At 25.6% G+C, this 26,859-nt stretch overlaps 14 protein-coding genes across 14 annotated transcripts in view; 6 read left to right on the top strand and 8 right to left on the bottom strand.

Annotated features, from left to right (window-relative positions):
• EHI_014170 (uncharacterized protein) overlaps window positions 1-1,552 on the bottom strand; it is a gene marked incomplete at both ends in the record, with an annotated part of 3,153 nt that extends 1,601 nt beyond the window's left edge. The window contains 2 exons of the mRNA XM_649962.2: window positions 9-455; window positions 707-1,552. Of these exons, the coding sequence (XP_655054.2) occupies window positions 9-455; window positions 707-1,552 (1,293 nt within the window). The remainder of the gene's footprint in view (window positions 1-8; window positions 456-706) is intronic.
• A 406-nt stretch (window positions 1,553-1,958) lies between these two features.
• On the bottom strand, window positions 1,959-3,206 carry EHI_014160 (uncharacterized protein; the record flags this gene model as incomplete). The annotated part of the gene is made up of 1 exon (XM_649963.1): window positions 1,959-3,206. One exon carries the CDS (start codon window positions 3,204-3,206, stop codon window positions 1,959-1,961), a length of 1,248 nt encoding a protein of 415 aa, XP_655055.1.
• Window positions 3,207-3,665: 459 nt separating this feature from the next.
• Window positions 3,666-5,771, top strand: EHI_014150 (uncharacterized protein; the record flags this gene model as incomplete). Its single annotated transcript, XM_649964.1, has 1 exon — window positions 3,666-5,771. One exon carries the CDS (start codon window positions 3,666-3,668, stop codon window positions 5,769-5,771), a length of 2,106 nt encoding a protein of 701 aa, XP_655056.1.
• A 50-nt stretch (window positions 5,772-5,821) lies between these two features.
• On the bottom strand, window positions 5,822-9,592 carry EHI_014140 (uncharacterized protein; the record flags this gene model as incomplete). The annotated part of the gene is made up of 1 exon (XM_649965.2): window positions 5,822-9,592. One exon carries the CDS (start codon window positions 9,590-9,592, stop codon window positions 5,822-5,824), a length of 3,771 nt encoding a protein of 1,256 aa, XP_655057.2.
• A 119-nt stretch (window positions 9,593-9,711) lies between these two features.
• EHI_014130 (uncharacterized protein) lies at window positions 9,712-10,654 on the top strand (the record flags this gene model as incomplete). The annotated part of the gene is made up of 2 exons (XM_001913507.1): window positions 9,712-9,925; window positions 9,978-10,654. The coding sequence occupies 2 exons, from the start codon at window positions 9,712-9,714 to the stop codon at window positions 10,652-10,654; spliced, it is 891 nt and encodes a 296-aa protein (XP_001913542.1).
• A 1,844-nt stretch (window positions 10,655-12,498) lies between these two features.
• On the bottom strand, window positions 12,499-14,556 carry EHI_014120 (RNA recognition motif domain containing protein; the record flags this gene model as incomplete). Its single annotated transcript, XM_649966.1, has 1 exon — window positions 12,499-14,556. The coding sequence occupies one exon, from the start codon at window positions 14,554-14,556 to the stop codon at window positions 12,499-12,501; it is 2,058 nt and encodes a 685-aa protein (XP_655058.1).
• Window positions 14,557-14,790: 234 nt separating this feature from the next.
• Window positions 14,791-15,117, bottom strand: EHI_014110 (60S ribosomal protein L35a, putative; the record flags this gene model as incomplete). Its single annotated transcript, XM_649967.1, has 1 exon — window positions 14,791-15,117. One exon carries the CDS (start codon window positions 15,115-15,117, stop codon window positions 14,791-14,793), a length of 327 nt encoding a protein of 108 aa, XP_655059.1.
• A 214-nt stretch (window positions 15,118-15,331) lies between these two features.
• EHI_014100 (protein kinase, putative) lies at window positions 15,332-16,755 on the top strand (the record flags this gene model as incomplete). Its single annotated transcript, XM_649968.1, has 3 exons — window positions 15,332-15,653; window positions 15,710-15,827; window positions 15,891-16,755. The coding sequence occupies 3 exons, from the start codon at window positions 15,332-15,334 to the stop codon at window positions 16,753-16,755; spliced, it is 1,305 nt and encodes a 434-aa protein (XP_655060.1).
• Window positions 16,756-16,821: 66 nt separating this feature from the next.
• EHI_014090 (uncharacterized protein) lies at window positions 16,822-17,960 on the top strand (the record flags this gene model as incomplete). Its single annotated transcript, XM_649969.1, has 2 exons — window positions 16,822-17,054; window positions 17,099-17,960. The coding sequence occupies 2 exons, from the start codon at window positions 16,822-16,824 to the stop codon at window positions 17,958-17,960; spliced, it is 1,095 nt and encodes a 364-aa protein (XP_655061.1).
• Window positions 17,961-18,018: 58 nt separating this feature from the next.
• Window positions 18,019-20,024, top strand: EHI_014080 (DEAD/DEAH box helicase, putative). Its single transcript, XM_649970.2, has one exon. The coding sequence runs from the start codon at window positions 18,025-18,027 to the stop codon at window positions 20,017-20,019; it is 1,995 nt and encodes a 664-aa protein (XP_655062.1). The 5' UTR covers window positions 18,019-18,024; the 3' UTR covers window positions 20,020-20,024.
• Window positions 20,025-20,060: 36 nt separating this feature from the next.
• EHI_014070 (uncharacterized protein) lies at window positions 20,061-22,049 on the bottom strand (the record flags this gene model as incomplete). The annotated part of the gene is made up of 1 exon (XM_649971.1): window positions 20,061-22,049. One exon carries the CDS (start codon window positions 22,047-22,049, stop codon window positions 20,061-20,063), a length of 1,989 nt encoding a protein of 662 aa, XP_655063.1.
• Window positions 22,050-22,181: 132 nt separating this feature from the next.
• EHI_014060 (Rab family GTPase) lies at window positions 22,182-22,954 on the bottom strand (the record flags this gene model as incomplete). The annotated part of the gene is made up of 3 exons (XM_649972.2): window positions 22,182-22,504; window positions 22,630-22,789; window positions 22,847-22,954. 3 exons carry the CDS (start codon window positions 22,952-22,954, stop codon window positions 22,182-22,184), a joined length of 591 nt encoding a protein of 196 aa, XP_655064.2.
• Window positions 22,955-23,086: 132 nt separating this feature from the next.
• EHI_014050 (uncharacterized protein) lies at window positions 23,087-25,612 on the bottom strand (the record flags this gene model as incomplete). The annotated part of the gene is made up of 1 exon (XM_649973.2): window positions 23,087-25,612. One exon carries the CDS (start codon window positions 25,610-25,612, stop codon window positions 23,087-23,089), a length of 2,526 nt encoding a protein of 841 aa, XP_655065.2.
• A 264-nt stretch (window positions 25,613-25,876) lies between these two features.
• EHI_014040 (uncharacterized protein) lies at window positions 25,877-26,470 on the top strand (the record flags this gene model as incomplete). The annotated part of the gene is made up of 1 exon (XM_649974.1): window positions 25,877-26,470. One exon carries the CDS (start codon window positions 25,877-25,879, stop codon window positions 26,468-26,470), a length of 594 nt encoding a protein of 197 aa, XP_655066.1.
• Between the last annotated feature and the right edge of the window lie 389 nt (window positions 26,471-26,859).

Below are 26,859 nucleotides of genomic sequence, written 5' to 3'. Positions count from 1 at the left end.
TTTTTAACTTGTTCGATTTCTGCATTCTTCTGATTTAAAATTTGTTCAGAACCTGCAGCTGCATTCTTTTCTGTTTCTTCAATTCTTTTCTTTAATTCTTCTTTTTCTTGTTCATCTTTCTTCTTTTGTTCTGTAATTTCATTTTCTTTCTTTTCTACTTCAGCTTTTAATCCTACTACAACAGCTTCAGATGCTGCTAATGCAACTTTAATATTACTCTTTTCTTTTTGTTCTTCTTCTAATTGTTTCTTTAATTCTTCTTTTTTATTTTCTTCTTCTTTCTTTTCTTTCTTTAATTCTTCAAGTTGTTGTTCAACTTGTTTCTTTTCTTCTTCTCTTTCAATCTTATTCTTTTCGATTACTTCAGAAAGTTGTTTTCCATTACTTTCTGCATTTGCTAAAGAAATTTTTAATGTTTCTTTTTCTTTAACTTCTTCTTCTAAAGAAGAAATTTTCTTATTTAATTCATCTATTTCATTTTCTTTTTCTTTTATAGCATTTTCCTAATAAAAATGAGTATTTCCAACCTATTTTTTCTTTTTTTATTGAATTGATGTGAGTGAATATAAACTTGTTTATTCAACTTATTTTTGCTAAATTGAATAAAAAGAATTGAGGTTATAGAAATTAAAAGAGATTATTATTTATATGAGAGTGTAGAAGGAGAGTTATATTATGAAGTGGTGATGGAGAAATAAAAACAAACCTTTTGTTGAGTTAAAGACTCAGTAGTGTTTTTAAGTTGATTTTGTAAATCATCCCTAATCTTATGATACTTTTCTTTTTTCATTTTTAAAGCTTCACGAACAGCTTTTTCACATGCCTTATCTAAATCTTCTTGTGTAAATTTCTTTTTTGTATCTTTTTCTTTTTTTCCTTTGATTTTAACAGAAGAACTTGCTGCAGCAAACATATCAGCTTCTCTAATTTGTTGTTGTTCTTGAAGTTTCTTTTGACGCTCTGCTTCTTCTCGTTCAGCAATTTCTTTTTGTTTTCTTTGTTTTTCTTCAAGTTCTTCTTCTTTTTCATCTTCTTCTTGCTTTTTACTAACTTGTTGAACAAGAAGTTCATGAATATCTGTAGTTGCAGATGCTTTCATTTGTAATACTTCTGTTTCATCTGAGCTACCACCAGCCTCACCAAGAAGAGAAGAAATAGACATTTCAACAATGGCTGGATTTTTACCAATAAGTTTAACAGAAAGATCTTTTGAAGCACCATTAAGATCTGCATATTTAGCTAAATCAATAAATCCTTCACAAAGTTCTTTAGTTTTCTTTCCAGTTGTATGAAGAGAAATCTCAAGTCCTTTTTCATCATAACCATTTTTTGTTAAAAATAATGTACAATGAATATGAACAACTTGAACTGGTGAATAAATAATTTCACCATTATGTACTAATGCCTTTTCTATTGTTCCTTTATTTTCTTTTTTATCACCTCTTCTCCATTTTAAAACAACTTCAATATTGTCTCCAATATCTAGTCCTTTAATATGTTTAAATTCAATGGTATAGTCTTGTTTAATATTCTTCTTTAATAATGATTTCATTCTTTATTCCTTTTTTAATTTCAAGATCTCTTCTTCTTTTCTGTATTACGTTAGTATGACTCAACATTCCTTAACTTCTTTTAATCGTATTCGTTTCATTTATATTTTATTTAACAAAATTTTTGACTTTCTTTTCCTTTCTTCAAAATAAAAATTACATTTTTAATAAAATTTTTATTATTTTATTTTGTTATTTTTTTCTCTTTTTCTTTTCCTAATAAAAAAAATAAGATAAAAAGACAGGATTTGTCTCACTTGAACAAGGAATAAAAAAAATAGAGTTTATTAACATTTAATTAAGTGCTTATTTTATTATTCTTTTCCTAATACAAAATTAACCAGTTATTAAATAACAAAAAAATAAATGTACGTGAATGATTAGCAAAAAATTTGGACATTTTATTTATTAATTAGTACTTGGCTCTTTTGGTTCTGTTTTTTTATCAGCTTCATTTCTTACTTTTCTATTTAGTTCTGTTTTAGGAACACCTTTTACATATTCATCCATTTTGTTCACAATTTCTTTTTCCCTCTTCATACTCATATATTTTTCTTCCATACTACTTAATGTCTTCTTATTATCATTCCAAATAGTTTGCATAATTTTTATATAATTTTGTGGAACATCTTGACTCATAGCTTTTTCAAAAACCGTACAAAATTCTTTTGTATCCAAAGTAGTCCAATAAATTGTTTTAGTAAGACTACCATTTGGTTTATTACCTTCAAAAATTAAGAAGTTATATTTACCTTTTTTTATCTGCTTACAACTTGTCTCACCATAAAATATTGTCAAATGGTCTATCTCATTTTCGGTTTTCCAAATCAATTTAAATAAAATCGGAGATAATTCAACCAAGAAAAGCATTCCTCGTTCTTCTGAAGACACACATTTTCCATCAACTATATTTGATTTACCACATCTGATAGTGCTTAAATTCTTTTGTTTAGAAATAATTGGTACTGGAATCATTGAAACTGTATCATTTGTCATATGTGTAATTACTTTACATGAAATAAATTTGCCAGCTTTACTTTCACACGGAACTTGTCCAGCTCTCATATGAGGTAATTGTTTTAATACTTTACGACGAGGCAAAATGATAATGCCTTCAGACATTCTCATCATTAAACGCTCATAAGGATTTGTTTTTGTTAAATCGTTTTCAGTTACTCCCCATCCACGACTTTGTCGTTTAACCAAAGAACGAACTAAGGAACGGGTATGGCTTAATGGATTTAATACATCTCCTAATAAAACAAATTGAACGTGATAACTACGTAATGTTTGAAGTTCTGTTTGTCTTAAAACTACATCAGATAAAGCTTCTTCAGAAGTAATAAATGAAACAATATGGACTGAGTGACAGTGTTGTTGTTTTGAAATGAATAGTGATTTTCTTAAACAGCGTAGATGATGAGGTTGTTCTGAAGTTGGTTTAAGGTTATATAAAGAATCAATAGCACTAAAGTCATTGGTTGGAGCAATATACATTGTTGAAAATTTGTCTGATAAAACTACAGCATAAGAATTAAAATAATTAGCTTTTAATATTTCATGAATGAGTTCAATAATGTGACTTCTTCTATTAGGAAAGTAATCTTCATTATATAAACTACTAACATTTTCGATATTGAAAATACAGAAGTTCATAATGAATTAAAAAGAGTTTCCGTTTCTTCTTTTTTCTTTTTTTAACTTCTCTTTTATTTACAAACTTTCTTTTACTCCCAAAAATCATAAAAGATTAAATCTTTTTTTACATTTCTTTTTATTTTTGTTATTTCTTTATTTTTAAAGTGTTTTATTTAAGATGTTTTTCTTTAATATTTCTTGGTTTAAGGTTTTTTTCTTGATTTCTATTCTTCTATTTTTATTTTTGTGTCATCATAATTTCCATTCATTTCATATAATTAAAATTTATTTTTTAAATACCATTCTTTATCTAAAAATAAAAAATCTATTTCTAAAATTATTCAATATAAAAAAACAAAAAACAAAATTAAAACGTTTTATATAACAAAATAATAAAAGTGTTATTATAAGTAATGATAAAAGGGCAAAAGAACTTGAAAAAAAATGAGGAATCTACTTTTAAAAAGAACAAGTTGAATGGACAAGAAGATAGATAAAGAAAGGGAGAGATTTGAGAAAGAGAAGAAAGAATGGGCAGAAAAAGAAAAGAAATACACTGAACAAATTGCTACTTTAAAAAAAGGTAAAAAAACATCTTTTTTTGGAAAGAAAGATGAAGCACAACAAGAAGCTGAACGTTCACAATTAATTAATGAAATTCAAGAACAAATGGCTGAAGAATATAGTACAAAATTTGCTACAATGAAAGAAAATACAAAAATGTTGTTAGAGCAAAACAATCAATTAGAAGAAGAAATTAAAAAGAAGGATCAATTAATTGATGACCTTCAAAAAAGTTTAAATACTTCAGGAGTGAATTGGGATGCAGTAAAAAACAATTTAGAAAAAAAAATTGAAGAAACAAAAGAAAGTATCACAAAGAAATCTCTCGAAGAAATAAAAAAAGATAATAAAGATCCATTATCAGGAGAAATAAGTTCAGAAGCATCAACAATGATACAAAACTTACAAATAATAATACCCGAACTAATAAAAGAAATTAGAGATGAATTAATAAAAATAATAGATTGTGGAGATAATGAAATAAGTGAACAGTCAAAAGTTTCAGAATTAATGGAACGAATAGTCAAATTAGAGAATGAACGTGTTGGGAAAATATTTATAGAAAAAGAGAAATATGATGAAATGCAACAAAGTATTCAAGCAAGTACAGAGAAAGAAAAATATTATAAAGAAGCAAATGAAAAACTTGAAAAAACATTAAAAGAAAAAGAAGAAACATTCAAAATAAATTTTGATAATAAAATTCAACAAATTAAAGAAGAAACTGAAAAGAATGTTAGAATTCAAGTTGAAAAAGAATGGAAAAATGAAAATGAAGAATTAAAACAAAAAGAAATTACATTAAGAGAATTATTAGAAAAATCAACAGAAACATTAGAAAAAGAAAGAACACAATTACAAAATGATAATGCAGCAATAAATAATGCAAAAGTTGAATTACAAGTTAAAGTAAGTGATATGACTAATGAAATAAGTGAATTAAAAACATATATTGAAGAATTAGAAACAGGAAAGAAAATGTCAACGAATATAGAAAATGAGATGAATGAAATTAAAACTACAAATTGTAATTTAGAAATGAGATTTGAAGAACTTCAATGTGAAAATGATTTTTTGAAAGGAAGTAATGAAGAAAATAAATTAAAAATTAGAGAATTACAAAATAAATTAGATGAAGTTATGGTTCAACGAGAACAATATGAAAAAGAAAAAGAAGAAATAATTCAAAAATTGAATCTAAATAAAAAAGATGAAAAAAAAACTGAAGAAGAAAAGGGTCAATTAAATGAAGTTATTGAAGAATTAAAAAAAGAAATAAATATAATAAAAGAACAACAAGAAGATGAAAAAAAGAAATATGAAGATGAAATTGAAGAACAAAAGAAGAATATAAAAATACAAGAAGAAAATATTAAAGAAAAAGACGATGAAATTGAAAATTTAAAAATGAAAATGAAACAAAGTGAAGAAATTATGCAACAAAGAATTTATGAAATGAAAAGTAATAAAAATGCAAGCCTTGGAAAATTACAATTAGAAGTTACTAAATTACAAAATGAATTAGAAAAGTCTAAAAAAGAAATAACTGAAATAACTGAAATGAATAATAAATATTCAGTTCTTCTTGCTGCAGCAAGAGCTGCTGAAGAAAGAAATAAAAAAGAAAAAGAAGATCAGAAAAAAAGAATTAATCAAATTGAATCATTTTCTTCACCAATGAAAAAGAAATCAACCAATTTTATTGGTGAAGAACAAGTTAAATTATTAGGAGATAAAATTGGAGAATTACAATTAGAAAAATCAAAGTATTTAGAAGACATTGAAACATTAGAAAAGAGTGTTATGTTAAAAGAACAAGAATTACAAATTTGGAAAAGTGAAACAATCAATACATATTTAAAAAATGTCTTTGGAAAAAGTATTGGAAAAAAAGGAGTTAAAGAAGTTATTGAACAAGTACAAAATGTTTTACAAGATGTTGTTACTCAAAATATTCATTTACAACAAGAAGTTGATCAACTTCATTCTGAAATTATTCAGTTGAAACAAAAACAATAAAAAAACCATTTTAATAAGAAATAAATTTTATAAAAAAAAAATGATTTCTTTTAATTCAATTCTTTTTGAAAGGTTTTAGTTAATTGATTTACTATCTCTACACTATCTTTAATAATGAATGACTCTTTTTTTATTTCTTTAATGTAAGTAGATAATTCTTTTGAAGTTGAAAGATTACTAGAAAGGTATTTGATTAATTCAATTCTATCATAATTAAATGAAGGAAGTTCAGGTTCAAAAATTTGTGTTGTATGAGTTATTTCATTTAAATAATTAAATATAGAAGGATTAAATAGAACATTACATAATTCAGTCATTGATGTTTTATTACAATTGTCTGAATAAGAAGACACAAATAAACTTAAAAGATAATAAAGAAGATGATATGGGTCATATGATGTTAAGAATGCATTATTGAAAGCATTTGTAATACAAATACCTTTTTCTATGTCTTCTAATAGAAGAGATATAATTGATACTATTGATTGGTTTATTGGGAAGTGTTTGAAATAATATTGCATTTCATGTTCATTTAAAGAAATTGAATCAATTTGGGAGTAGTCAATACAATTAAGTCTTAAAAGAATACTTGTACTAAGTGAATGAAGTAAAGGCTCTTTTTCAATAAAGGTATGGAGTTGATTAATCAATTGAGGAGTATTTTTGATATATTGATTTATTGGTATATTTTGGTTATAATCTATTACGGAAATCATTGCCTTTAGAACATGGAATACATGTGGAGCTTCTTTAAATAATAATGTAAATGTTGATTCAAAGAATTGTTGTGGATCTACTCCTTTAGGACTCTCTTCACATCTAAGTAATGCAGCTTCTCTTACAATAATTTGGTCTGATGTTAAGAGTTGAGGAAGTTGATTAGAATCATTTGCATGATATCTAGCAATTAATTTTATGCATTTTAATGTATAAGCATCATTAAAAGAATAATGGAATTGATGTAACTGTGGAAGTTTAATATTAAGAGATTGAAGTACATTTAAATATTGATAAGCTTCGAATGAATTTAATGGTTTAAATGAAATTAAATGACTTATTTGATCGCTGGAAAGAACCGAACCATTATCAACATATTCTTTAACTATTCTTAAAATAGTTGCATTAAGAGAATTAAACAATTCTGGAATATCTTCTAATAATGTACATTTAGTAAAAGCAATTGCAAGTGCATCAATACTTGAAGCAAAAAGTTTACGGTGTGAAGCAATAAGGAGTGACTTAACTAATGACTGTTGAAGCGAAGATTTATTAATTAAATTAGTAGATGATAGTCTTGAAAGAATCATACAAACAATCATAGCACTATTTAATCCATTTTCTAATGCTGAACTAAACTCTGAAATAGAGTTTGGAATTAAGAATAGAAGATGATTTAAGGTGAAATTTTCTTGAGTAGCAAATATTCGTTTAATGACTGTAGCAGAAAGTATTGAAGCAGAATTACGTAAAGACCAATCTATATCATCTATATATTTAAAACTGTAATTTAATGCTTTTCCTGGGAAAAACAAATCAATTTCTGCTGCAATCTTTTGAGATTTAATTAATCCTGCTAAAGTATTCATTGAGTGAATAGCACAATTTCTATCACAATGAGTTAATGTATTAATAACATATTCTAATAATGGTGGAGCCATTGTTGGTTGTTTAATTCTTCTACACTCTTCATTTAATAATGCAGAAAGATGATATGGTAATCCAGCAGACCTTCTGGTAAATTTAGTTTCATATCCAATTTCATTAACTACTTTATTCACTTGTTCTGATAACCACTCATTACTTGCATACGGTAATGCTATTTCTAAAGCACCTGCTGCACGTTCAAATATTCCTCTATGAAGTGCTGTTCTAAGAATATGTACTAATCGTTGTGATGCTTGAGTGAAATCTAAAGAAGATTGAGATGCAATTATTTCTGATGCAACACGAACACTAGTCCATCCACCAACAACCATTCCAGGAGCAGAACCTTCAGGAGCAGGAAGAGTTAATAAATAATCGCTTGAATCAATTAATTGAATTGCAAGTGTAAAACCATCTTTTTCTTTATGAAGTAATTGCAATATTCTAAATAATCCATAAACACAATCATCTTCATATGAAACACATTTGGAAGGTAAAATTTTATCAATTGAATTTTTTAATTGAATAATCACAGAATGAATAGAATCTTCAAGAGAAGAACCAGTGAATTGAATAGTATTATTTGATGTGACTATAGGATAAGGTTTAAATGAACATAAAATACTAAAAATTCTTGCAACAGCATCAGCTTCTGATGTACGTAGTGACTTAATTTTAATCCAACATTTTTGTAATTGAGTTTGAAGGTATTGATAATGTATTTTAGTAAAAAGATTTAATAATGAATAAAGAGAAAAAGCAATAGTTCTAAGTTTATCTGTTCTACTTAAAATACTTCTTTTGAACAATAACTGAATTTCTTCAGTTGAAAGAAAATGAGAAATGATTTGTTTAATATCATTTCTTTTATTATTTTGAATAATATTAATACATATTTGTATAATAGAACAATCAATCTTTTCATTAAATGGATGTGCAATAAAAGTACAAATAAAATTAAATAATTCTTGAATAACTTCTATTGAACATCTTAAGATAAATTTTGGGATCATTGTTGTAATGACTTGTATTTCATCTGTAGGACAATCATATAATCCTTTAATAATATCTTTTGAAGCGTTAACTTCAATTTGATGATAATTAATTCTTGTTAAATCACTATATAATGTAGTAACAATACTAAGATGAAATGATTTATTTAATGCATTCTGTAAAGAGATATTCAATTCTTTTTCTATTGAAGGAATAAATGAAATAATAGAATTCATATCATATGAATTCATTTTTAATGCTGCTGCAGTAACTAATGGAAGTTGATTTGCTGCTAATTGAATTTGATTATTAGAAGGTTTTAATGAAATAAGAATGTTCATAATTTTCATTGTTGATTCATTAAATTGGTTATATTGCTTTAATTGATTAATAGCATCTTCAAATGAAATTATACATTCTTTAAGAAGATGAGACAATAAATTTAATGCAACTGTTTTATATGTTGTTTCTTCAACAGCTTTAATAACATTAAATAAAAGTTGTGGAACAATAGAAGTAATAATTGTGTTAGTATTAGATGATAAAGCGTCTAATATAACATACTTTCCTTTACAATTCCAACTAATTAAAGTCGAGCTAATTAATTCTTTTTTACTTTGTTCTTCGTTTAAGAATTTAACAAGTCCAAAATAACCTTCTTTTAATAAAACCCATTCTTTATTATCTTGAGTTAATACTAATTCATTTCTTATTAATTGAATTAATTCATCTAAATTATCACGAATACTTTGACTCAAATTACCTTGTTTTTTAATATATCTATTTAATGATTCTATAACTGAAGAAATAACATCAAATGATCTTTTTTTAATACATAAAATAATATTTTTCATTTCTTTCTCATTTATAATTTCTTTTTTATCACTAAGACTTGCTCGTAATACAAATGGTTCATTTGTAATTTCTTTATTTAATTTTATTAATATTAAATAAATAATATGTCCATATGCATTATACGCTGGTTTACTTAATGGTAATTGAATAATTTGACGAATGCTTTGTTCTAATTTTTCTAATTGTTCATTGGAAATACAACTATTTTTCTTATTTAAATAACTCAATAACTCTTTAGAACTTTTTTCACTTGACTGAACCCAACTCAAGATTGCTTCAGGTGTTTTTGGGAGATTAAAATGAAGATGTTTGTCAATGATGTTATTCATTGTTTTTATGTTTTTTTTTTAAAACTTAAAAAAAAAATAGGGTTTGATAATTGGAATTATGTTATTAAATAACTGAAAAACTTAAAAATTGAAAAATTTCTTAATATTTAATTCTTAAAATGTTCAACAAATCATTAATAAATATTTTTCTTTGTTATAATATTCCAATTATTATTTTTGTCTTTTATTTTTGGATTATTAATGGAAGTGATAGTTGTAATATAATTCGTTTTAAATATTATCCTTCTTTAATAGATAAAATGCTTGATCCTCAATATTGGACTGTAATTGTTTCATTAATAATTGCTTGTTTAGTATGTATTGAATATGATAGTTTGGTTATTATGTTCATTTTAAAGAATTTTTCATATTAACCTTAAATTAGAGCATTTTTGTATTTATTTTACTTCAATTATTGATGTTTTAAATACATATGTCTTTCATCGTTGGAATTATTATATCATTTGTATGCTAAAAATATCTTTAAATGATGTACATTGTACTGAAATTGGAAAAATAAAATTTAATGGAATTAGTGGTCATTATTTCACTATTATTTATTTCTTTGGAATTTTTCTATATTTATTATCTTCTATACCTCATTCAAATACTTCAATATTTGTTTCATTTAAACGACATTTTTCAATTTGTTATTTTCCTTTAATTCACTACTTTTCAGGATCGAATAGATTTAATAAATATAATAAAAGATCTTCAGTTCGTATTATTTTGTGTTCTGTTGGTTTTCTTCTTTATATTATTTTTTCTTATTTATGTATGTATAATACCCTCATTTATGGGTTTCATTCGCCTCGTCAACTTCTTTATGGTATTATTGCATCATTTATTGTTCTTGTAACATACTCGTTTTTCCTTAAAATTCCTTTTATTTATCGAAGTGTTGTGAATTTTATTCTTTATACAAGTTGTTATTTCATTCTTTGCTTAGTTACAAAACAATCAGTAACTAATGATAAACTCATTTTATTCCCATTATGCTCATTAGTTATGACTCTTTTTTATTCATTTTGGACAATACCATCTAATGAAATTGAAGATTAAATTATTAACTTTTGTTCATTTTTTTAGAATAACTCAATATTAATGATTGTTAATTAATTATTAGTCTATTCATGAAGTAATCTAAATGTCAATTATCAATATTTAATAAATATACAAGAATAGTTCTAACATTCTTATATTGACAAGATACAAATATTGAATTAACTTCTATAAACACAATCAAAATAATACAAAACACCTTCATTATAGAAATAAGATAACTTGATTTATATAAAAATATTCATTATAATAGTAATATGAAAGAATAAACACATAAACAAGCACTAAGAATATTAATGATATTCAAATAATAATCAAATTCAATAGAGAAGTATAAAAAAGTAAATTATATTAAAACATTTTATTCTAATACTCATAATTAAATATATTTATTTATTATTTAAAATCGAATCTTTGAATAAAAAAGTAAATTAACAGCTTTATTGTATGAAATAAATATATCTTAATTATCTAAAAATTTCCTTTTTTAATTTTTATTATAAAACTTTTATTTCATTTTCATCAATTAATATTATGTCAGTATTTTCTTTTTTATTATTTATTATTCCATTGTTTTTTGACTCTTAAAAACGTCTTTTGAAACATTTTTCATGCATTTTAACTATTGAATTTTGAATAATATTTAGTTTAAATGCTTTACAGTCATAAAAATCATCTCCTTATTCATAGAGTAAAGTTGATAAAGCAAATGAAGTCGATGTTAAACACTCACTTAAGCATTCTTAATTAATTACCTAATTTCTTAACACTTATTTTGATATTAAATTTGCTTATATTTTGTTCATTTACCTTTTTAAAATATTGGGGGTATTTTAAAACTCAAAAAGTGGGTTATTCAAAAAAAATATATTATGGAAGTTTATATATTTTCTGTATTTAATATTAATAATGATTGGTGACATACATTAATATAAATAGGACTTTCCTAAATCAATTAATATCGTTGGAATAATCATTGCTTTTAAAGAAATACACAAATAAAACTATCTATATTTGTTTTTTAGTCTTAGTTGTTGTATTAATTAATGATAATTTATAATAATATTTAAAATAATTAAATTCTAAAGAATTTAATATCTATTAATATTGTATTTCCATATTCTATCAATTTTATATATTCTACATTTTAAATATATTTCATTCTTCATTCTCCTTTAACTATATTGAATATTACATATTTAACTATTCTTCAATCTTCAAATATTTCATCATTTTCATTATAATTATGAAATGTTTCAATATTATATAATAATATTCTTGAATAATGATTTAAATGAAATAGATTAAAATGAAAGTGTTGATGTTTCATTAAAATATTTTTTTATACAAATTTCTAAATTAATAAAACAATTAATATCATCAAATTACTTTATCTTATTCATTATTTCATTGTATCGCATTTCCATTCTTACTTTGTCTTTACAATTTTTTGTGAATATATTTCCTTCCTTTCTTCTTTTATTTTAAATCTGAACTTGAAACATTTTTAAGATAAATCAAAATTTAATACATAAATTAATGACTGAAATTTTGGGTTGTTATTCAAATGAAACAGTGTTATTTCTTCTCAAAAAACTATTTTTATCTAACTCTTTTTATAATCCTTTATTTTTTCTTTCATACCTACATTTTTAGTACTTTCTTTTATATCTCCTGTTTTGAACATTATTAACTCTTTATAAACAATAAGATAAACTTTTATTTTCTTAAATTTTTATTTAAGAAAATTTGAGAAAAGTCTTAAAAAATTGTCTTTAACAAAAAATCGAAACCTCATTCATTTTTTCATCTCACAAAATCATTAAATTTCAATCTTATAGAACTTAGTCTAATTCAGTATCTTTGGCATATTCTATGATCAAATGCCTACCATAGAAATGACTATTTTTAAGGGCTGCCATAGCATTTGCAGCTTCTTGTTTTGTAGCGTATTCTACAAAGGCAAAACCTTTATTTTGTCCATCAACCTTCTTAGGAAGACGCACACCACGAAGAGTACCATATGTTCTAAATAATTCTCTAACTTCTTTAATATTTGTTTCAAATGGTACATTTTTAACTAACAACTTATTTGATACTTTGTGTTCTTCAATTTCTTTTCTTTCTTTATGGTCTTCATCTTTGACTTTAGGTTGAGATATTTCGATCTGAACTGCATGTCCATCAATAACTTTTCCTTGTAACGTTTTAATGGCATTGATAGCATCTTCATGTTTAGCGTATTCAACAAAACCAAACCCAGAATTCTTCTCAACCTTCTTATCTTTTGTTTTAGACAAAGTAATTGCCAAAACTCTTCCACATTTTTCAAAGACTTTTCTAATAACATCTTCTTTTGTTTTAAAGCTAATGTTTTTAACATACAATGTCTTGCTGCCTTCTTCCACAAGTTCTGTTTGGTTACTTTTAGTAGTAATTTTATCTTCTTCTTGTTTCTTTTTATCTTCTTCTTTTTTCTTTGTGTCTTCTTCTTTTTGAATTGTTTTTGATTGTTTTTCTTGTGTAAGTTTTTCTTCTTCCATCTTTTTATTAACTTTCTCTTCGTCAAAGACTTTTTCTGGAGCCCATTCGAGATATAAAGGAATACCTCTATACCTTGAATAAACCAATCTTTTGAATGCAGTTTTAGCGTCATTTGCAACTTCAAATTCTACTAATGCCAATGCCTTACTTTTTGGCATTAAAAATTGTTTTAAGGTTCCAAACTTTTCAAATAAACTTTTTACTTCCAACTCAATAGCACTTGCTGCAATATTCTTAACAATAATAATATTATTACTACATTTTTCTTTCATTCCATTTTCTAAAACAGTACAATTAACTCCATTTTCTTCTAACCATTTTTTTGTTTGATTAATAACATAGTTTTCTGCTAAAGCAACACGAACAGCCATTGACTCAGCATTAACATCTAAAATCTCTTCTTTTTTCATTCCTAATTCTTCTGCTACAGCACTTACTGCAGTATCTTGTCTCATATATAATGTTGACCAATTAAATTGGTTTCCTGCTTTAGCCTTTAATTCATTTTGTTTCTTTTCTTTATAATTTTTACTTTCTCCAACTTGTTGATTTGAATATGGATCAGCTTTAGCATATGTCACATGAACAATTCTTCCTTTGATAAATTTATTATCCATTTCATTACAAGCTTTTACTGCATCTTGAGGAACGACAAACAAAACAAAACCAAATCCTTTTGACTTTTTCGTGATTTTATCAATTGGAAGATGTATTTCTGCTATATTACCAAATCGATCAAATTCTTTTCTAATATCATCTTCTGTACAATTAAAAGGAAGGTTTGTAATATAAATCCTTCCTTCTTCCCAATCTTTAACATCAATTTCATCCATACTTTTTTGATGTTCTTGTTCATTAATTATTTCTTCTTCTTCCTCCATATGTTGATTATTTTGATCATCTTCTTCTGAATCAAATTTTTTTTTCTTACCGTTATCTAATTTAGGTTTTCTTTCATTTGCTATTTTTTTTAATTCATCAAGACTTGAAGAATCCTTCTTCTTTTTAATTGTTTGTGTTTCATGTTTTGTAGGAATAACTTTTCTTTTTTTGTCGTTAGAAAATGATGATGATCCAACACTATATTTTGACCAAGGTCTTTCGATAGTTTGATCTCCGATAGCTTTTGCCAATGAAACTTGTAATTTTGAAGATTGAATATAAGCTCCATTCATTTTTGTTATTGCAGTTTGTGCTTGATCTTCATTTTCAAAACCAATAAAACCAAATTTACGTGAATTTCCTTGAGGAGTACGCATAACTTTACAATCAGTAATTCCACCAAATTTTTCGAATTGTTGTTTAAGAATTTTTTCGTCTGCACGTTCAGGGAGATTCTTAATAATAATACGACTCATAATTAATGGAAATCAAGTTCTAATTCATAATGATTAAAACAAGGGTTTATCTTCTTTTAAAATGTATTAAAAAATAAAATAAAAAAAAAATAAAAAAGGTTTATTCAAAAACAGTTAAGTTTTTAAGTAATTTCTTTGTGTTAATAAGAAAGTAAAGAATTTGTTTGATGTAATAAATTTTCTCTTAAAAGAAACAAATAAAGTAAACACGTAAATTAATCCAAACGTCTCAATTTAAATGTTTGATGGATAAAGGAAAACTTTAAGGTTTTGTCCCATTGCTTTTGGTGGAAGGTTGTGTAAAAATCTTGCTTTAACAACTCCATGATTTCCATGTGGTGCAACGATTTTACCAAAGATAGCACGAATAGCTGGTTTATTACTTCCTTTCTTGACATTTACTTTGTAAACATAAGCAACACGTTTTCCAATGTAGAATGGGGTATCTTCTTTTGTATTTACTCCACTAATTTGAAGAAGAGCAACGTTTGGGTATTGATTTCTTTGAGCACGTTGGAATCCCATAAACACAGCATTAACGTGAAGTCTGCACTTGGACATGTTTTCCTTTTTGATCAATTTTCTAGTAACCCTTTGTCTTTTTTTCAGTTCATAAAATCATTTATTTTAATTCTTTTTATTAAAATTTATAGTTTTATTATTTTTTTTCTGAAAATTATTAAAAAAAATTCAACATTTTTACAATGAAACAATTAAACAATAAATTATTATAAAAATACTATTATTTTATTATATTCTATCCATTTATTGAGGAATGAAACTCATTAATGATAGAATGTCTCAATTTACTATTATTATAATTGATAATTATGAAGATAAACGGATTAAAACATTTTCACTTGAGAAGGCATTAAATGGAATAAAAATTGGAAGACATAAATCATGTGATATTGTTTTAAGTAGTTTAATGATAAGTAATTTTCATTGTACTATAAAGGTTCAATCAAAAGAAATGAAAAATATTATAATCTATGATACTAGTTCAAATGGTACTCAATATAAAGATGAAGACATTGGAAAAGGAAATAATGTTATAATACCATTTGATGATAAAATATCAATAAACATGGCACCGAGTTTGTTAATTTATAAGAATGATTATAAAAGTAATATTATAAATATTCATTTATAGATGATTTTTATAATATTACTTTTTCTACTGAATGTATAAATATTCCAAGTGAAGTTATTGTTAAAGGAGTTGATTTAATGTGTTATGACAGATATAATATTATTAAAAGACTTGGTGAGTTTGTTACTCTCATTAACAAAGAAAAATGAAAGAAGAAAAAAAAAGAGTATTGATATGTTAGTGGACAATATAGTAAAGTGTATAAAGCAATTATTAAATCAACTAATTCGGTTGTTGCTTTAAAAATTCTCAATCAAACAAGAGAAAGATTTACATTAGATGAAATTTCAAGAAGAGAATTAGAAATAATGAAAAAAATACAACATGAAAATGTTGTGTCATTTAGAGAATGTTTTGAAACTAAACAAAATACAATATTTGAAGTTGACTTTTGTGAAGGAGCTGATTTATTTAGTCGAATTATAACAACAGGAAAGATGGATGAACATGAAGGAGCATTTATTTTTATGCAATTATTAGAAGGAATGAATTATCTTCATTCTCAACATATTATCCATAGAGATTTAAAACCTGAAAATATTTTATTAAAAGAGAATAAGCCATATCCTACAATTAAAATTGCTGACTTTGGAATGGCTAAAATTGCACAATATGGAACTACATCCTGTGGAACTACTCAATATGCAGCACCAGAAGTTATTTTACCAACATCTGGAAGATTACAATATACAAAAGAGTGTGATATATGGTCAATAGGAATTATATTATACATTATATTATCTGGAACACATCCATTTAGTATGGAAGATGAAAATTTATTATATAAACAAATTAAAGACGCTCAATTCAATTTTAAAGATGCCATTTGGGATGTAGTTTCCAAAGAACCTAAAGAATTAATCAAATCAATGATTATTGTTGATCCACTTAAAAGAGCTAGTATTGCAGCAATGTTAGACTGTGAATGGATTAAGAAAAATTCTGTATATTTTCCTGATAAAAAAAAGCGTTCAAGTGAAGGAGAAGAACCTGAAACAAAAAAGATTGATACTACAATTCAAATAGATAGTAGAGAAAAGGTTTAAAATAGTATTACAACAACAAAAATCAATTGAACTTTTTATTACTTAAAAATTTTAGTTTATTCAAACATGAAAACAAATCCACATTTACTTGATGGTATTATTATCTTTGAATCTGGTTCTAATTCAAAAGAAGTTATTCCTGAATTGTTTGAATATCCTAAACATTTTAAAGAATATTGTCAAAATATAAAAGAAAATCAATATGAAGTTATTGTTTTTACTGATCAAAATAATTGTAGATGGTATGGTCATTTCTATGGATTAACTCAAACACACTCAACACTTATATTTAGTCATAGGTTTGTACTTTAATGGAAGAATTAATTAATTAATTAACATATAGGGTTTGGGTCACTTGTTTTCGATATTTAATAAATATTATCAAACACTTATATATTGACAATAAACCACTTTTTTATCAAACTATTAATTATCTTATTCATTACAATATTCAACCTTCAACATCATCTTTATATTATCCAGAAGCACAAATCAATTTTCAGTTTAATAATATTAATCAATCAATTCAAACTGATGCTTTTAGTTTTCTTTCAAAAATATCAGAAAATACATTACGATGTTTATTTGCAAGTATTTTAAATGAACGAAGAGTTGTAGTAATTGGACAAAATCCAAGTGAATTTTCTGTTGTTGTTTTATTATTATTAGAAATACTTATTCCATTTGAATGGCAACATATTATTATAACTCACCTCCCTGTCTCTATGGTATCATTACTTCAATCACCTTTACCTTTTATTATTGGAATGAAAACAAATGAATTTATACAAGTATCAAATGAAGTAGTTGTTTTTAATATTGACACATTAACTGTTCAAGCTACTGATATAAAGTTAGTTCAAACAGATATTGATTCATTTCCAATAAGATCATTTAATATTTTATATGAATCAATTAAACATTCTATAACTTTAGAAAAAAGAGAACAAAGAAATGCAATTAAAAGTGCATTTAATTTATTTTTATTCCCAATTTATAGTCAAGTCAATAAATATATTATATTACAAGAAAATCTTAATACATTAGATGCTTATTTTGATGAACATTTATATTTTCGACATTCTAATGAAGATATTAAACAATTCTTAAAAACATTTATGAAAACTACTTTAATGCAACAATACGTTGAAATAACAAAAGAAGATTATATAAGATATCCTGTTCCATCAAAAATAAAAAATTAACTCTTTTTTATCCAAAAATTAGGGTTTTCTTTCTTATTCAACTAACATTATTGTTTTTGTTTATATGACTCAAACAACTCCTAATAAACCAATTATTCTTAGTAAAGAACGTGTGGCATTATTAAGACAAAGAGAACAATTACCAATTCGACAATCAAAAGATGATATTCTCTCTGAATTAAAAAAACATCAAACAATGGTTGTGGTTGGTGAAACTGGGTGTGGTAAAACTACTCAATTACCTCAATTTCTTTTGGAATCAAACATTTGTGAAGGAAAGAAAATTGGAGTTACTCAACCAAGAAGAGTTGCTGCTATTACTTTAGCAGAACGTGTTTCAAAAGAAGTAGGATGTCGTGTAGGTTCTACAGTTGGTTATCGAGTTAGGTTTGAAGAAAAGATGTCAAAAGATACAAAGATAGAATATCTTACTGATGGTATGTTATTGAGAACTGCGTTACTTGACCCTGATTTGAAATCTTATGGAGTGATTGTTTTAGATGAGGCTCATGAAAGAACAGTTCATACAGATATTCTTATTGGATTGTTAAGAGGAATTTTAAGAAGAAGAAAAGATTTAAAAGTAGTTGTTATGAGTGCTACTTTAGACTCCCAATTATTTAGTAATTTTTTTTCTAGTCCAACATTAACAATTGCAGGAAGACAACATCCTATTGAATTATTTCATTTAACTGAATCTGAAGATTCTCCTGTTGACGCTTCTATTACTGCTATATTACAGCTTCATATGAGTGCTGGTCCAGGAGATATTTTGGTATTTTTACCTGGTCAAGATGCCATTGAATCTGTTGAAGCTGCATTACTCGAACGAATGAAGAATGCTCCAGCAACAGTAAAGCCAATTCAAGTTCTTCCTTTATACGCTGCATTACCACCAGAACAACAACTTCTTATTTTTTCACCACCTCCTCCAGATACAAGAAAGATTGTACTTAGTACAAATATAGCAGAAACATCTGTTACTATTCCCGGAATGAGATTTGTTATTGACACAGGTCTTGTCAAAGAAAAAGAATACCAATCAAAAATAGGAATGGAGGCTCTTAGGACTACTTGGGTTTCTAAAGCTCAAGCAATGCAAAGAGCTGGTCGTGCAGGAAGAGAAGCTCCAGGACAATGTTATAGATTATATACATCAAAAAGATTTAGTGAATTTAATGCAACCACAACACCAGAAATTCAACGATGTTCATTAGATGGTGTAGTTTTACAATTAAAAGCATTAAATGTTATTGATGTGACTCAATTTGATTTTCTTCAACCACCATCAGGAGATAGTATTTCTAGAGCAGAAATTAATTTATCTAAACTAGGAGCATTAGAAAATGGTCATATCACTCCATTGGGTAAAGTTATGGTTGCTCTTCCTGTTGCCCCTCCATTTGCTAGAACTATAATTGCGGCAGCACAATCTAATTGTCTTGCACATATTTTATGTATTGTTGCTATGTTAGCTGTTGATACACAGTTTTTTGTTTCAGCACCTTCTATTAGAGAGAAAGCACAACAATCAATGAGAATGTATTCATCTGATAATGGTGATCATTTTATGTTATTGTCTTTGTATTTAGCTTTTAAGAAAGTTGGTGTTAATAGAAGAAAAAGATGGTGTGTTGAAAATGCATTAAATTATAAAGCATTAAATACAGCATTATCTACACATGACCAATTGGTTCAGTATTGTGTTGGGGTATTGGATAAAGAATTAAAAGGATCAACTGCAAAAGAACAATGCACTGAAGAAAATATGAAAAATATTATTAATGAAGCAATTCCAGAACCAATTATTAAAAGTATCAAAAAAGCATTTTTGGTTGGATTTCCAGATAATGTAGCTATTAGACAACCAGATAATACCTATCTTACAACAACTCAAAAAATCGTTCATATTCATCCAAGTAGTTGTGTACATAACAAAAAACAAAAGTATGTACTTTTTGCTGAACTAGTTTATACAACAAAACCTTTCATTCGTTCAGTTCTTTCTTTAGAACATGAATTGGTTCAAGAAGAAATGCCAAATTTAATTCACGATTGATTGATATTTATTTAATAAATAAGTTTTTAAAGAAAAAGAAGTCAATTATCTTTAATAGAAATTATTGGAAGATAGTCAATATCATCAAATGAAAATACTGCTTTTGTTGTTGAAGTAGGATGAATTTTCATTAATTTCATTGCAGTTAACATATTAGACATTGATATTTTATATAACATTCCAACCATTTCATTAGGAAGATAATTATTTTTATTATTCAATTTAATTTCTTCAATAATTTCTTTACATTTTTTCAATTCATTAATAGAGTCGATAATAATTAATCCTGGTTGAATGTTATTAGTACGTTGTTCTTCATATTTTTCAAATGGAATATATTGTGGTGTATGACATTTTTCAAATGCAGAAAATCTAAGTTCATAACGATATTTATTATTACCAAGTAAAAATTCTGGTGATTTAATAATATTCATTTTATTTAATGCTAAAAGGAGTTTAGTAATTCCACTTATTAATGTCTTGTATAACAATATAGTTAATTGTTCCATATTTGGTGTTAATTTTGATGGTTTAATATTCTTTGATTTTTTTGATATTGAATACATTCTTCTATCCATATCTAATTGTATTCTAAATTCATTTAAATGTTCATATGACATACTAAATAAAATAGAGATATACCAATAAATCATATGATATTCATAATCACTGTATAATTTTAATGAAATACCTATTAAAAGATATTTAATCATTAATGAAAATTTAATTTGCATAAGATATCCATTAATATAATGTCCTGGCATTATAAATTGTGGTTTAAATGTTGGTGGTGGATATTTTTGTATTTGTTGTAAATCAAATTGATATGCATCATTATGTGTCATTTCAAATACTTCAAGTAAAATTGAAAAACTACGATAAAAGTATGATTGATTATGTGTCATCATTTTAATAATATCACCAAATACCATTCCTAGTCTTTCATAAAATAATTTATCAACTTCAATTCTTTGTTGATTTAATCCAACTTCTTTCATTCCTTTTTTTATTTTTTCTTGAATATTATCTAATACATATTCTCTAATAATATATCTAACTATTAAATTCTTTATTGGACACATAAATATTTTATGTATTCCACAATATGCTACCATTATTCTTTCTTTAGGCATTAATTCATTTGTTTTTCTAATTTCTTCTGCATCTTTTTCATATATTTTCTTTATTTCTTCAAGTGTTGGTATTTCATATCTTCTTATATTTGGTACAAATGTTATATCTCTAGCATATAAATTCTCTCTAATAAATCTTTTTTCTGTTGTTTTCATATCTTCTGGTATTTTTGGAAGTGTTGTACTTTTTTTATTTCCAATGTCTTCTAATGCCTTTATATATTCTTTTCTAAATTCAAGTCGTTCTTTAAGTTTTTTACTAATTTCTTTTTTAAGTACTTCATCAATCATGGAATAGAATTTATCATTTCCCATTTCTGTAATAAATTGATTCCCTTGTTCACTAAAATCCATTTCTTCTTCTTCTACTCCAATTGACATTACCATTTTATAATATAATGAACATGTTTTTAATTCTGAAATAACAATAACATATCCTATACTTTCTTTATTAAGTTTTTCTACTAAATTAACATAATCACAACATTTCATTGTATGATTCCACATTTTCCCATGAAAATATAATTGTTCTAATATAAATAATGAATCAAATAATTCTATTAACTCTTTATCTTCAAATTTTTCAATTTCTTTTATTTTTCCTGCTTCAAATAATTCTTCTGATCGATAATTATCTTTAAGTAAATGTCCAACATCCATAAATGGATTAAATACTTCGACTGAATGTAATACCTTAGCCAAACTTAATTTCTCATCTCCTTTAAATTCTCCTTGTTTTATTTCTTCATTATAATACTTTTTAAATTCTACAGTAATATCTTTCCATTTCTTTTCATCATTAAATGATCTTGCAAATGGTTCTGTTTTATTGTAGACTTCTTTTATAATTTGGTTTTGAACCATAACATCATTGTCTTGGGGATTTGTCTCTGACATTACCTTTAACTTCCCCAACAATCTTAAAACTTTTTAGTTTTTCTTTTTCTTTTTTTTTATTTTCTTTTATTGTTATTTATAACGAATGAAAAACTTAAAATTTTGTCATTGTATTATTTTGAAATTACAAACTCAACAACATCCTCCGTTGCTTTCATTCTCAGCTTTCTTACTTCCAAGTGAAACAGTCTCAATATGTTCTTCAACTGGTGGCTCTAATGTACTTAATTTTTCTGTGATTGCATTGAATAATTCAGTAATATTAATATTAGTTTTAGCACTTGTCTCAAAGCACATACACTGATAGTTTTGTCCCTTTGCCAATGCCTCTTTTTGTGTAACTTCTCGATGTCCTAAGTCTAATTTATTTCCAACCAAAAATAAGAAAATTTCTCCTTTTTCTTTTGAACGTACATCTTCAATCCATTTATCTACACTCTCAAAACTTTGTCTATCTACATTAAGTCAATCTTTTTATTCATTTGGAAAAGTAACTTATTCATCAAAATTCTTCTCTTTCTATTTAAATGGTTTTCTTTATCAACCTAATACAAAAACAATAGAAATAAAAACACCAAACCATTAATATCATAAACTATCACTGCTGCTGATGAATCTCTAATATAACTTGGAATTAGTGATCGATATCGTTCTTGTCCTGCAGTATCCCAAATTTGTAGTTGAATGGATTTATTTTGAAATGTCATAGTTTTAGTAGAAAAGTCAGTACCAATTGTTGCCTATGAGATAAGCACAAGAGTTAATAAGAATATGTATAAAAAAAAATAACTACAAACTTCATATCCAGTATTGAAATCACCATTCATAAACCTTCCAATAATACATGTCTTTCCAACAGAAGAATCTCCAAGAAATACTATTTTTTGTTTCATCAAAGTGTTCATAGAATTGAATTGCTTAAGTGAGATCTTTTAAAATTTCTTTTATTTTTTCATTTTTTTTTATTTAAGAAAGAAATATAGAAGAAAAAAGAATAAAAGAAAATATAACACAAAATTTTAATTTAACAATACATTTTATTCTTCATGATTTTCTATATCAAAGTCATCTATTTTAATAGGATCTGTCTTACTCCCACAAGGATGAATATTTTCTGGTTCTTTTTCATTCAATAAATCTTCAATAGTCTGTGTTTTCTTTTTTGGTTCATATGATTCTGAATCAATTTCAGAAGACTTTCTATTTGCCCCTACAGTATTTGACTTATTTTCATTATAACTACAACATTTTCCTTCAAATATATCCTTTCCATATAATTTCATCCACATATCATCTTCATTTAATGATTTTTCTAAATTCTCTCCCTCATTGTCTTCAAACTCATTAATATAACAACACTCTTCATTTATACTATTTCCCCAACCTTCAGTTATGTCTAAATAATTTGTTTTATCCTCTTGATCTAAACTTTCATTTTGTTCTTCTTTGCTTGTGGTTAACTCTTCAAATGTTTGGTGTGTAGGTGGGAGTAAGTCGTTTGTTGGGGGTTGGTGAGGTCTTTTAATCCCTTCTAAATTAGGAGGATGTGATGAAAATGATAGTCTTCCACTTTTTCTTTCATGGTCTTTTAATAAGTTTTGAGGTGCTTCTATATAAATTTTACTATTTCCTCTGTTAAATAATTCTGAAGAAAATAAAGGTTTCTTTTTTGGTTGTTGGTCATTTGAAGAAAGTATAGGAGTAGTTGTTCTTCTTGGTTTGATTGGGATATCATCATCAATGTCAATGTCTTCCCAATCATTTTCTAATTCAGTGAATATTTTTGTATTAATTACACTTTTCTTTTGTGGTATTAATTCTGTTTTAGTTCTCTCTAAATCATTTTTATTATTTGTTTGTTCTGCTTTATTTATTAAAATATCATTTTGTAGTGACTCTATCATAACAAACCCATCATCATCTTCTTCGTCTTCAAAATCCATGAGTGATGCACAACTCTTACGTGGAGGTGGCATAATTTCTAAATTGTGTGTAGTAGTGTTGTTTTCATGAATTGATGTAGTATCATCTTCAATTACCATAATATCTTTGTCAGTCACTCCTTTTGTTTTATCTCCAAATTGGGCGTTGTATCTTCCGTTTTTAATAAACAGGTCAAATTTTTTTGCTTTTTCATTACATTTAATTCTTTCTTTTATTACACTTCCTTCAATATATAGTCCATCTAGTGATTTTAGTCTTGATAAAGCAACATATGCTTGTCCAGTTTCAAATACATTGTCAATTCTAATTACTGCACGTTCTAATGTCATTCCTTGACTTTTATGAATAGAAATAGCCCATGCCAGTTGTAATGGAATTTGACTTCTTTTTGCAACAAGTTGATTTCCTAATTCAATATCCCAACTACATTCACTAATTGGTAATGTTCTATTACTGAGTTGAACAATAGGAACAGGTTGTCCAGAAAATAATGAAGTTTCATCAAAACCAATAACAACCCCAACACTTCCATTTACAAGACCACGTTCAACATCAATATTTTTATTAATCATTACAAATGCTCCTGCTTTTAAATGTAGTTCATCAGTAATCTTCATTGAAGTTAAATAAATTGAGTTTCCAGTATCAACTGAATGATAAACTACTTCATTTCCTTGTAACTTTTGTAGTTCTTTGGTATTAACATCATCAACTTCTTTAATATAAGATAATAAGTGAGTACATTGTTGTTTACATTCTTTATCACAACATCCTTTAAGACAATTTATCATTTCATCATTAATTTCACCTATTCTAATACCATTTAATAAAGTAATAAATTTTTGATCATTTTGTCTATGAACTGTAGTTAAATAATAACAATATGGAATAACCTTATTCCAACAATTACTTTCAAATGCAAATTTAGTTGTTCCATTCCTTGATATTGGTGGAAGTTGACAAAAATCACCACATATAATCATTTGAATCCCACCAAATGCTAAATTATTATTTCTCGCTTTCCTTGCAATAAATTCAAGTTTATCAAATAAGTCACCATCAATCATTGAAATTTCATCAATAATTAATACCTCAACTTTATTCCATTTTTTTAATGCCTTTTTATCTCTTTTAACTTTATCCCATAATTCAGAACTACTCCCTTCACCTTTTCCAATTCCTGAAAATGAATGTATCGTCATTCCATTAACATTACATGCAGCAATTCCAGTACTTGCTGTAACATAAACTTCTTTGTCATGTTTTAATTTCTCAACAATTGCACTTAACACATATGACTTACCACATCCAGCAGCTCCAGTAAAAAAGAATGATTTTCCTTCTAATGCTGCTTTTAACACAAGTTCTTGATCAGAACTAAGGTGATAATTAAATTCTTTCTTTGAATTAGATTGGACAATTTCACTTAAAGTCCTTATTGAGCTTTTTGTTTTAACACCTGCGGTAAAAGATTTTGGAAGTGTGTTTGTTTTGACAATAGGTTGTGGTTTATTAGTGTATTTTGATTGTTTTCCAAGTGACTGCATTATCCCATTTGTTAATTTCAAATTTGAAGACCCTGTGAATGATTGATTGACCATTGGGTTAAAGAAACTCATTGAATCATTTTTTTGTTTTTTTTTTTCAGGTTTTTAACTTTTAAGGAAAACAAATTATAATATCACTTTTTATTCTTATATGAAAAATTGTTGTTACTTACGCACATAACTACTTGTCAATCAATGGACTTTCTCTACCATCAACTTTCTTTGTGATTTTATCAATTATTTTTAGAGAATAGTTCTCATAAAGAAGAATATTTGTCCCTAAATAAACACTTATCTGATTCTTTTTATTCTCACAAAATAATTACTTGAAAAAAGATGATTTACCTCTTACGTTCAAAATTAGTTGGTTATACTGACTCATATGACCTTTATGAGTTATTTACAGGAAAACTTATTCCTGAGAGTCAAGGGTGTGACTATGAGAATTTTGAATTTCTTATTTTTGATAGAAAGATAATCTGTCAAGTTAATGCAACACTTCATATTGAACAATGTATTTCAAATCCATCGTCTATTAGAGGATTTCAAATTTTATTTTGTATTTATGATGTTAATGACAAGGAATCTATTCAATTTCTGAAAGTTCAAATTCCATTTATTCATCAAAAATGCCAATTAACAAAAATAGTTGTCATAGGAATAACAGATGAAAGTGAAAGTAGTGTTGTCACAGAACAAGACATTATTGAAATGACATTAAACTATAAGTTTTATCATCTTAAATTAAATGCTAATGACAATAAAAAAGAAATGTTACAAAAATATTGTCTTGGATATCTTCTTCAAAATGATTCTGAGTTTAAAGTCTTTTATGATACTCATATTCAAGAGGTTAATAAAAGTTATGGTGGTTTAAAATCAATAGAACCTCATAAAAGGTCAAAAGTAAAAAGTTGTGTTATTGTTTAATTAATTTAGTGATAAAATCTTTTATGTTTTATATAAACTTAAGTTATCAACATATATTTGTTTTATTATCAATCTTCTTTGTTGTCAACAATCTCAAAGCTAACTAAATTAAGACTTTTTTGATTTTATGTTTTACATGTCTTTATGATATTTTAAAATTTGCCAATCAAAACAATACACTGATAAAATAGTTTTTGCTTGTCTCATTAGTTTTTATAATATCTAATGATATTCATCGTCATTAACTTCAAAAGTATTTTAATTGATTTAACTAAACAAACAAAAAAATATAAAATTAATTGATAAATGTATCAAGAATTAATGTTTATTACAAAGAAAATTAATAAAAAATCAAATGAAAATAAAATAAAATCAAAGAAAGACAAAAA

Source organism: Entamoeba histolytica, genomic scaffold (genome assembly GCF_000208925.1).
Source record: "Entamoeba histolytica HM-1:IMSS scf_1104750516447 genomic scaffold, whole genome shotgun sequence".
Lineage (NCBI taxonomy): Eukaryota > Evosea > Mastigamoebida > Endamoebidae > Entamoeba > Entamoeba histolytica.
The sequence above is the reverse complement of the archived record's forward strand: the minus strand, read 5'-3'. Positions and strand labels throughout refer to the sequence as shown.